Source organism: Garra rufa, chromosome 7 (assembly GCF_049309525.1).
Source record: "Garra rufa chromosome 7, GarRuf1.0, whole genome shotgun sequence".
In the NCBI taxonomy this organism is placed as follows: Eukaryota; Metazoa; Chordata; class Actinopteri; order Cypriniformes; family Cyprinidae; genus Garra; species Garra rufa.
Genome location: NC_133367.1, coordinates 38,438,018 through 38,449,965, shown reverse-complemented (window position 1 = coordinate 38,449,965; position 11,948 = coordinate 38,438,018). Strand labels below are relative to the sequence as shown.

At 36.7% G+C, this 11,948-nt stretch overlaps 1 protein-coding gene across 1 annotated transcript; it reads right to left on the bottom strand.

The window, feature by feature from the left end:
* Window positions 1–652: 652 nt before the first annotated feature.
* Window positions 653–7,802, bottom strand: LOC141339310 (V-set domain-containing T-cell activation inhibitor 1-like). Its single transcript, XM_073844930.1, has 4 exons — window positions 7,752–7,802; window positions 2,163–2,209; window positions 1,745–2,071; window positions 653–1,197 (listed from the first exon to the last, which is right to left on the bottom strand). The coding sequence occupies exons 1-4, from the start codon at window positions 7,793–7,795 to the stop codon at window positions 1,115–1,117; spliced, it is 501 nt and encodes a 166-aa protein (XP_073701031.1). The 5' UTR covers window positions 7,796–7,802; the 3' UTR covers window positions 653–1,114.
* Between the last annotated feature and the right edge of the window lie 4,146 nt (window positions 7,803–11,948).

The window sequence follows — 11,948 nt, the reverse complement described above, 5'->3', positions numbered from 1 at the left end:
AATTCGCTATTAATATGCGGAGTGTTTAAATCGCTTAGGGTTGCCAAATCCGCAGTTTTTTTCTACGGAATTGGGCTGATTTTCTCCAGTGGGTTAAAAGTTTGAAATATTGAAAACATTCCATTTGACTAAAATGCTTGTATTGAAACATTTTGCATTCTACCTGTGGGAAGCTTTTTAGCTGTGTTTATGATCAATCTGCATAACGGTGACTGTTAAATATGTAATTTTGGTATGGAAATAACATATTTTGATACCAAAACTAGGACCCCAACACCCAAGCTATCAAATACATTCTCTGCATGTTTCCTGTTTTCATACTATTATGAATAATAATAATAATAAAAAATAAAAAAAAACTTTGGATGGGTTTTCACAGCCAGGGTCACATATAATTCAAGTCTTTGTCTTTAGATGTATCTTTAAGCATTATTGTTTTAATTTTGTAATTTCTAACATAAAGTGTATGTGTGTGGGACATTTTTTTGTCCCTTATCTCAAGAATCAGTGAAAAGTAACTTGCTATTAATATTCTTTCAACTGAGACTGCATGGCCATAAATTACCGACATGATTACCACTACGTTTGCTTTGGTTTTAGTGTAATTAATTAAGGGCATCGTTTATAATAATCGTAAATGCTCAAAAACAAATTACAATTATTGTTTTATTTATTTAAATTACAATATATGTTACATGTCTTTTGAAATAACAGTGTTAGAGTTGCACTAGCTGTTTGATTTCTTTAGTATGCAATACAATTGAATTGACTGCACATAATAGTAAAAATGTTACAGAAGCCATAATTTCTGTTTTCCTTGCATAATTTACATTCGTATGTTTGTATGGCACCTACAGCTCTCCAAAACATGTACTTGCAAAAATCTGAAAAATAACTTTGTCATTCAAAATAGCCATGTAATCTGATAATATAACTCTTTTAACATTCACATTTATTCACAGCATGTTTCACTACAGAGAAAACCCCTGTTAGAGAGAAAAATCCTGAGATCAGCTAAACATTTATTGCTCGAAAATGACATACTCAGTGCCTGCATACTTATTTGCCATGTGTCAGCAGAGCAACTGCCATTGAGATGAATGTGAATTCTAGGTCAAATATATTGCAGAATATAGAGTAGAATGAAAAATGGCACAATCCTCCCCGCACTTGTTGCTGCTCCATGGTTTCCTCCGTCTGTGAGATAAAATGTCACAAAAAAAGTAAAAAAAAAAAAAAAAAAAAGTTTTCAATATTTCAGGTGTTCTAAGGCCTCTAAATTGAAAAGACCTGGTGTACACAATCTGTAATCTGTAGTGTAAACATGTCTGTAATGATTTGATAATGATTATTTTTTTATCAAGTAGAAGGGCTTTTAGTGCAATTGTAAAAACTTCCATCTTCAGGCCTGCACTTCACATAATTGGCCTGTAGGTGGCATCAAAGCTTCATTTAAGCATAAAAGAATTGCGGACCAACAATTAATTTACTTAACCACAATATTATTTTTCAGAATTCTCGAGAACTTCTGATTAATTTTGTAAAGGGCAGAAGCTTAAGCCCCCAGAGGAACATTATTAGCCTGTGTACAGCAGATTTGTCATTTCACAGGCCTTAGAAATTTGATATGATAGGCTTTATAGAATTAATCAGCCATTAAGGAAATATTAAAGTTGGATATGTTTAAATAAATACAAGCTTGTTTAAAATAAATAAATAAATGTTAATATCATATTCCACACACCTTTGACCAAAAGCTGCGTGCTTGGATTTTGATGTGCCTTTGTAATGTAGCAGACGTACTTTCCGGCATCATTATATTGAAGGTTGTTGAGTTTGAGCGAGAAGTTTCCTTTCATATACTCATTTGGGAAGGTTTCAGCTCTGTTCTTGTACGCAGAGTCCTGCTTCTCCACCGATCCTTTACCTTCAAATATGTCATAAACATTTTGGCTGCTGTTATGTCTCCAATAAACTGTTACATCTTCATTTTTAAGGCTGTCGCCAGTGGAAGAACAGGGCAAGACAGCAGAGCCTCCGACTTTTCCCTCAACAGTGACCTGCAGACATGCTGAAAATGAGAAAAAAAATTAAATTAAAAAATTAAATAAGTTCTGGTACAATTAAACACTGACACAATGAATGGAAATGGATACACTCACCCTTGTTTAATAATACTGCAAACACACAGATATAGAAGCAGCAGCAACTGTAAAAAACACATGTATGTTATATCTATTTACAGCAGCAACAACAACAAAAATGACTAAAATTACAAAAGTGACTATTTGCATCAGGTATACACAGCAGCACTGGCTGCTGTCTCTGCTATATGCACCCCATTGGTACAGTCAATTTTGTACTGAAGTTTCCATTAAGCAGCCAATACAGTCATTATTGATTTGCTCTCCAGAATAAATGATTCTGTGCAATGTGGTGCAGTGACACTGCAAAAAAAAAAAATACTGCATTTAAAAAGCCTTTATTTAAGGCTACTGTATTTTTACAACTCTTTACTGTACAATACAGGGGTCATTCCTGTTTTAAAGTAACTTTTCTGTCTCTGTGATTTACTTTCTCATATTTTTTTTTACTTCAACAGAGATAATAGACATTAAAAATACTATTTTGTATTTTACCCACCTTTTTATTGATATAGAAAATTGATAAAATTTCATCACATACTCAGTGCAAAGTAATCAACTTCCACAAGAAATGTATACCATTAAATGATAAAAAACCTCTAAATATATTTTTAATTAATGTTATAGACTAGGCTAAACTGCATCTAATCATACATATAAATCATGTGAAACTATAGTTTTTTTTTTGTTTGTTTGTTTGTTTTTTACAATTTGAATCATTTACTGTGTCACTAAAGTTACCTTCCACCCTGTTAGTATGTACTTTCTCGCCTTCCAAAACAGACTGCAATTCCATTAAGACCATTTTCAGGAAGAGATATTGTTTATTTTTCCCACTTGAATTCAACTGCAAAAACTGAGGTAAGTGTCAACTCTCACTCCTACCTTTTTTTTTAGTTTTTAGTTTATTAAATGTTATCCTGCTTGTCACACTCTTAAAGTTCCACCCTGTTAGGCTATGTTATGGAGAATGTTTGTCTGGTCAAAAAAATTTGAAGGTGCCATAGAATGGAAAACTGTTTTTAACTTGGCATAGTTGAATATTAACAATTATGTACATGGGCATAACATACCGTGAGTCTTAAACACCACTGTTAAGACAAAAGTAAAACCTAATCGTGCATTCAAAACGGCAGTTTCAGTGCCCCGCATTTTAACAGCGGCTCGAGCTCCGTAATTAAATATATATTTTCCTCCATGTGTTTCCTTCCTGCTGTGTGAGAGCTGACCCGCTCTGTGAAACAGCCAATCAGAGCAGAGCTCATCATTATTATTCATGAACCTTCCAAATAAATAAATTTTATTCTAGGGACAAATCCTAGGGTTGTAAATGGACTTGTAAAACGTTTCTGGAGAATTGCCCTTACCCAAGCCATATACGTTCTATGTAGATATCAGAGAACAATTTAAAATATTGTATCAAGGCATTCTATGGCACCTTTAAAAACATCGTCGCCTTAGAATTATAAGATTCTATCTGACATTTTTGTCAAAATTGAGTTATTCACATATTCTTATTCTGTGACAACTTATTTACATTATGTGATTTTTTTTTTTTTAAGTTGTGTTCATTTTAGGACTTTTTATTTAGAAAAGAAAAAGATTCTATCTACAAAGTCGAACTATAACTTGGTTCTATAAGGTTCTATCTGTGAGCCAATCAGCACTTCGAATGCAAACAAGAGGACCAATCAGGATCAACTTTCTTTGTCATGTCACCGGACTGCTCCATAACAGCAGGAAAGATTAAAACAACAATTGCACGTCTGTAGAATCAATGAGTGCAATTCACATTTATTCCTCAAAGTGGCACTGTTTAAAACATAATGATGGATTTTTTTTTTTTTTTTACTCATAATTACCGCTACCGGCATTATATACACTACCGTCATAAAACAAATAATATTATCTGCAACTGGCTTGAATGGCTTTACTGCAGAGCAATTGCATAATGTAAAGTACATAATGAAATATAAGTGTCACTGTCGTTTGATGTTGAATGTGGTCAATAGCGATCAAACTGTTGTTATTAAAGATGTTGAAAACGATAGTTTTGCGAATATGGTTGAATATGGCTTTTTGTGGAATAAAGTCCTGGTCAGATGGATTAGAGTAGCTGATTTTTTAAACTGTTTCTGCAATAATGTCTTTAATTACCCACTATAATTATAAAATTAATATCTGCTCTGGACAAAATATTCAGCACTGCCTATTATGCCTAACTTAAACAAGAAAAAAATATTTGTCCTAAAATATTAAATAAATGTGATAAAGAAAGCATTAAAGCATTAAATTCTCATACATGTTGACACATTGTTACAACAGTAATTTATGTTTTAAAGTGAGCCCAAGTTACCAGTCTTCTTTGCAATGCGAAGGATTTTCAGTGGAATTACTGACATGTAAGTACACATACACCAAGATCTTTTTCCTTTTATTATGTTCTTTTATCCTTTATCTACTCTAGCATTCAAAAGTTTGTGATCTATTTTAAGAATAAAAAATACTATAATGGCATAACTGACATATATCCACTGATCTATATAATGACTGGATTGCTCATTGCGTTCTAAACGTCTCTGTGTGTTCACCCACAGATGTCTCTCCATAACAACCATAGCCCCCATAGCCCTACCCATATGGGTAGCGGCTTGCTTGGTGGCACGAAGAGCAAGATCTGTGGAGCGACGGAGCTCAGCCACCTGGTCAGGGGAGAGACCCTGACCCTTGTCCAGGTCTTTCAGCAGATCGGCCTGGTAGGCTTGAAGCACTGCCATGGTGTGCAATGCACCCACCGCCTGACCTGCTGCTGCATACGCTCTGCCATTCAACCGAGATGTTACTTGCAGGGCCGGAGAGGGAGTCTTTAGAGAGGATGCCTGGCCCTTGGAGAGATAGCAGGCTAGCGTCTCTTCAACAGGGAGCATCTTCTCATAGCCGTGGTCGCGCAACCCTTCGATGTTAGCATAATTCGCCATAGATGAACTATGGATGCGGGACGAATACGGCTTCTTCCAGACCTTCTCGATCTCTACATGAAGATCGGGAAGGAATGGGAGGCTCACTGGAGCTGGGTGGTTATGGCCTGAAAGATAGCGCTCGTCGAGGCGGCCTCGCGATACTACCTTTCTAGCCCGCTTCCACGGCAGGTCAAGCCTGGCCGTGGCGCGGTCCATAACCTCCAACAGCTCTTCGTATGCAGGGCAGGAAGGCTGAGAGGATTCAGCCTCAGCCTCCTCATCCATCTCTAGCTCTTCCTGTTCTTCTTGGGTGGAACCCAAAAGAGCACTCGCTCCCGAATCCGATGATGTCAGAGATATCGCGTCATCATCAGCTAGGAGTCTGTCATCGTCTCTGGCTGGCGAGTAAGAAAGGGAAAGTCCCCTTTCAAGCTCGTCAGCCAGTTCCACTTGCGAACCCCACGAGCTCAGTCTCCTCCGTGCCTCAGCAGCGGCAGGACCCGAACCGCGAGGGGCAAGTGGACGCTCATCTTTCCTCAGAAAGAGAGACAGACGAGACCGGAGCTTTCTCATAGAAAAGCGCTCGCAATGAACACACGATGCCCCCTCAAGGACATCGCGTGTGTGCTCTTCGCCCAAACAAAATACGCAAAGATCATGTGTGTCATCAGACGTCAAATAACGAGGACATGGATCAACACACCTCTTAAACGATTTGCTAGTGCTCGCCATGATAGTAGTTAAAGAAAGGATTCTTACCGTTTCTTTCCAATGCATTCTCAGACAGAGAAAGCTGAAGACAGCGAAGATGTATTGTGTTGCACGGGCGCCTCTTTTATGTTATGGTCGCCCGGTAGTGACGCAGCGGCGGCGACGTGCGCGCCGCGGTGACGTCATACGCTGACGCTGGCCATTTCATGTAGTTTTTCCCCAAAGCGCCCTAGAGGACGCAGTGAGAGTTCCCTTCGAAAGGGAACTGCCGTTAGGCAGTGAAGCCACTGGAAGTGTTCGATCCGCCATCTTACTATTCCCTACCTGCAGAGAGCGCCATTGAGTCACATGTAAATTGCTGACCTAAAATCACCCGATTTGAAGCGTATCTTTCACACAGGATTAGTTTTTAGGATATGTGTATGTAAATTAATTTTTACTTATGTTTTCTGGAATGTTTATGGTCTTTTCGGGCTGGATAAGCAATATATTGAAATCGTTTAGGTGGGCGTGTCAGCTGCGCCCTTGCAGAAACAGGTAACTGATCTAACACTAAATATATTTCTTTATGTACCTAATTATGCAGGAAATAATACACAGTACCATATATCTGGTATAAGTATCTGAAATTGATTCGATTATACAGTAAATAATATAATACAAGTCTCTGTTACTATATTGCTTGTTATATTGAAATTCAAATCTTTGAAATAAAGCTTATGTCTTTAAGTCCGTACCATTTGTAGTCAGTGGTGTTCTCCGAGTCATGGTGTGTATTTTTAATGTGCCTGACTGAGCAACATCTATTTCAGACTCTTCAGATCAGCAAATTCTGTAATGATTTACTAACATTACCGTTTCCATCTGAGTAAAATGCTGTGTGTGTTGAATTAATTATTAATTTAACGAACAAATCATTACCTGCTTCAAAATGAATAACGTTACTGTTAAATATTGTTGAAACATGCAGTTAGTCTACTGTACGAATATAAACAACAAAATGACATAAACCGTGAATAACTGTACTGAGATCGTATGATGTTTGTTTATCTGATGTACGCAACTGTAATGTAGGCTATGAACGTACATTTTTAATAAGCAGAGGGAATTCCCAACATTAACCGTTTACATGCTTAGGACGTTTGCATTGTGAAAATGTACAGTGAGACTTCAGGTATAAAAACACTGACTTGGTATGTGATGTTTTCCAAATAAAATCGTAGTTTCCTATTCATTCAATGGAATGTATGCGAATACTAGGGAATACTAATATGGCGGCGCGGTGGCTTCACTTTTATGACGTCATGAGCAATCCAGTTCTCTATTATAGATCAGTGCATAATATCATACAAGAAAAGCTAATCATTGATTAGCATTTACATCACATTTTGTGATAACTATGGAATATTTTTACAGCCAGTGTCTGAACAATCTACACATAATTATTATTTTTTGAGTCCGTGAGCTTGGCAAATATGTATTCCTAATAGTTAAACATGTCACTATTTTGGTAGAATGCAAAAACCATTTAAACACTTTTTTCCAAGAATTATTAAGACAAAATACTGGATAACAGAAATTACCCACAGACCACTGCAAAATACTCTTCCCTATAGTAGTTTAGTATTCACTACAGTACAAAATCTAGGCAAATACAATCACAGGTCAGTGTATTACAGCTAGACTGGAGTGCGCACAAGTATACAACATGACAGGCTATCTCATATTAGCTGCAGTCTAAAATTAGAATGCTTAAGCTAGCAGCTATTTTGTTAGTGGTCTTTAAACGAACTATTCAAATTAACAAACAGCAAAAGAAAAGTAATGTTATTGAGCATCTACAGAAAAGGTCAGCTCAATGATAAAGAAAAACAGCAACGTGCTGCATTACGACTAAACATTCGCATAGACTAAAACATATTAGACTATAGTTTACCTGGTTCTCATGTCGGTTCGGTGGACATCCAACCCCGCCCACATCCATGTGTGACGCCAGACGCCACGCCCATGTTCAAACACGTCACACATCCAACATATTAAATAGTATTAACACATATTAAAATAGTGATAATAAGATAAGCAATGTTCACATTTGTGGACATATCTTTAGAGAATTAGATGAAAACGAAAATATGCTAAGTGTTACTTTTACAATAACAAAACTTAATTGTCCATCTAAATCTGATCTTGTCTGCTATGTCAAAATCGATTATAATTAACGTGAATGTCATTACACAAACAAATAGGGTAAGGTTTAAATGTTTTATTAGCAATTACCTTTTTCCTAACTTTAATCAACCAAAGCAAGCGTTTTACCGGCTGTTCGAATGTAATTAGTTCCATATGGAAGATGATCTAGGTTTAATTTGTATTATTTAATACAAACTGTTTTGTTTACATCCCCGATACAACATACTTCCGCCATTCTTGCACATGCGTACAACATCGGGATTCTTTTTTTATTATTTTATTAAAGAATAATTGGACATTACAAAAATATTGAAATAGAAATACAGATACACAAAATACAAGCTTAATCTGTATACAGTAATACAATATGTAATAAGAGGGGGGGAAATAATAATAATAATAAATAGAAATAAACTAATACAATAGTGAGAAAAAAAAATAAACGTATAAATAAAAAGTAAAAACTAAATTAAAACCTAGAAACAACTAAACAATAGTTCAAATTTTCTTTCTTTTCCCTTACATATATGTGGCAAGAGGGGTCAGGGATGAGAAACACTATTTTGATTTTAATTATTAGTTGACTACGCCATCTGGAATATACCAGGAAATACCAGCCTTATGGGCACAGGTTCGCTGCCAAAGGCAGGGTGAGTATGGAGACTAGGATGAGAATAAAGATCACAAGTACTTTATTGATATACAAAAGTTAAAATATACAATTATTCCATACAGAGTCTCAAAAATAAAGAAACTCAAAGAAAATAACTCAGTCACACATACAATTACAACAATAACAATAGCAAGACAAAGGATGGCCAGCGGGGGTCCTCAGACTTCCACCAAAATTTTATACAGAAACCCCCCAAAAAAAAAAAAAAAAACACTACACACTGGTGAAGCACAGCAAACTTATTAAACACGACACTCGGTGTGCACACAATGCATCACCACTGCTTGGCCCTCCCAACTTAATTAAATGAAGAATACAATATACACCCACACACACAAACAAAAGAAAAGGGCTACAGTTCCCACACAAATTACAAAACCAAAAAAACAATTACACACTCAAACACAGAGAAATACTACAATTCTCTGTAACGATACAAAACAAAAGAAAACCAAAATAATTACAATAAGATCCACAACACCACACACGTACAGGAACACACATACAGCACACACACGCACTGATTCAGAACGTATTCACAAACGCTGTGAATTACATTAAGCAAATGAGACCCAGGCAAAACAGCAGCGCCGCCACCGCAGTAGATATTCTGCCCCGAACTACAATTCACAGAAACCCTTGCACGTGCAGTTACCTGCCGAACATGGGAGCAGAAAAAAAGAATTACTTACAATAAATCAAACATTAAAAACAAAATAAAAAACTAACTACTATACATACCACGAGAGTGTTAAGGCATCGCGTTACACACCGTCACCAGTCATAGGAAATTGTGGCTATTTATATGATGACAAACTACAAACACAAATACATCAGCCTCGTATTCATGGGCAACGTTCCTTTCTAATAACAAACAAGCCTACCTGTGAACCATTGTGGGCGTCTAATGCACAGCAGCTGGAAAACCGAAAGCAAACTTTCCTGATGGCAACAAGTACACTAATATTTAGTGATGTGACGTTTGACACCGAAGCTTCGAAGCTTGTATCAAAAAAACGAAACATCTCACAGTGAAGCACTGTACCGGAGCTTGATTCGTTTTGTCCATAACCACGTGACCTGTGACGTCCGAAGCTTCGTTTTCGCACACAACCACGTGACTGCTTCATATTCTGATTCAAATAACGCGAACCCCTTGTGCAAGTATCAAGTGTCATTCACTTTTTGTTAAGAATAAATCATAATACGAATAAATATGTACATGTGTAGTTTTGTGCATATTCATTTTGTAGTTATCCTTGCTTCACAAGCACTTCTAATTAACACTAATATTAGTCAAAATTATTCTTAATTTACTTTGAACATATATGCCTACATGAACCATGCTTATACTTGTATAATTTTATTAAAACGTTTATTTACAGATCAATTCGAGTAAAATTACTGTTTTTCTGACATAGCACAAATTGATGTGTTTAATGAAACTGTCCAAAATCGCTTTAAGATCTGGGACGCGAAAGCAGCTTTTCCCACCTTTGTCCACAAGATGTCATTAGTGTGCAACATGTTGAAAAGCTTCGAGTAACGAACCTTTTTACGATACAGTTGAGGGGAAAGCCTCGGTGCTTCGAAAAGCTTCATTTTCCCATCACTACTAATATTACCAATATTACATCCACATACAAATTTACTGCTTCAGGGCTACAACACATACCTTCGATTTGGAACCGGAAAGAATTGCCAAAAACGGGAAAAAGGGGCGGTAACACTGATGGCGCATCCCAAGTCACAACACTCACGCATTTATAATCTCCAAAATACGCTCTGATTGGTTTAATGATTTTGCATGACACCAGCCAATAGAGATGAGGATGACGCCAGCCAATAAGAATAGGGGCTATAGCACCCTGCTACATATACAAAAATTATAATGTGGGAGCATAACCAGAAAAAAAGATCTCCGTGAAATGTAACAACAAATGTATTGATTTGTTTTAAAGACTTTTAAAAAACTTCTATTTCTGATAAAAATTTATTAAATTTTGGTATGCATTTAGCAAATTTATGTTTATGAATATAATATTTGCCTTTCAAAATGTAAAAGTTAACGCACTCAATCATTTTACTTTTATGAGAATAAGTACAGATAACATCGTTTAAAGAAAGCATATAATTATCATTTCTTTGCAGAAATAATGTAAGTGTGTTACAGAAACTGCAGTTATTATCAATGTCCATGAATTTAGAAAGAGCTACTTTACATGGATAACTTTCGTGAAGTATTTTGAAATGCACCGATGGGGAGGGGAGTCACACGATGACGCATTGAAGTGGGCGTGGTGTCTGACGTCACACATGGATGTGGGCGGGGTTGGATGTCCACCGCAGGCTGCAGCGAGCCCTACTTTGTCGGGCCAGCCGCACCGAACCCCCAACTGCTCCCCGGGCGCCGCAGCATTGCTCCGGGTTCACTATTGCGTGTGTGCACGTGGATGGATTAAATGCAGAGCACAAATTCCGAGTATGGGTCACCATACTTGGCCACACGCCACGCCACGTCCTTTCCTTTCCTTCCCTACGACCAGCCAACCAAGCAAGTTTAAGCAATTTTTTCAGCAGGGAAATATAGCAATAAAAAAAATTTCTGATGTCGCTTAATAGTCTTATAAGGCTTAAATTACATTTTATGCAGTAATATTCGTGAACAGAAATCTATTGGAATATATCAGCTAAAGTAAAAAGGAAACGCCGTTCTAACAGCGTCTTTATATCCATTTTGACGGCTCCCAGCACCCATACCGTAAGTGCGGTAGACAAAAAAAGTGCGGCTGGCGTGTGCCGTGTATTTTCAAGACGCGACTGGTTTGACCGCAGGAGGTCACTGACGTCTGCTTAACTAACGAATATAAAAAAAGGGAAACTCGTATCAGACGACACTTAAGCCATACAACATCGACTAGTTTACAGTGGAAAAAAAGATAATTTTGTTAATAAATATGACTCTGTTTCACTCCAGAGGCCTAGGTCTATAAAGAAGCGATTTCTTAGGGTTCTCTATGGAACTCTTAGTGGAGAATAATGTTAGGCTATATCTCACAAATTCTACAATTAAATCGTTTCAATATGAGGTGTGCATAGTGCAAAAAAGGCTTATCTTATTTAGCATTTTTTTAATTAATAAAGAAAAAAACTTAAATAAAGATGCATTTACTAGATAAGAAAAATGACATAAGATATTTAGTCTGGTTTTAATCAAAATGCACTATGAAAAATGCACTTATTTAGTCAGTGGGGTAAGAAGAATGTTCT

Bases quoted from the DNA above. Each gene is read 5' to 3' on its own strand.
- LOC141339310 (XM_073844930.1), bottom strand. From the start codon at position 7,795: ATGTGGGCGGGGTTGGATGTCCACCGAACCGACATGAGAACCAG. The intron at 2,210-7,751 runs GTAAACTATAGT...TGTTTTTTACAG, and splicing joins CGAACCGACATGAGAACCAG to TTGCTGCTGCTTCTATATCT. The intron at 2,072-2,162 runs GTGAGTGTATCC...TCTCATTTTCAG, and splicing joins TGCAGTATTATTAAACAAGG to CATGTCTGCAGGTCACTGTT.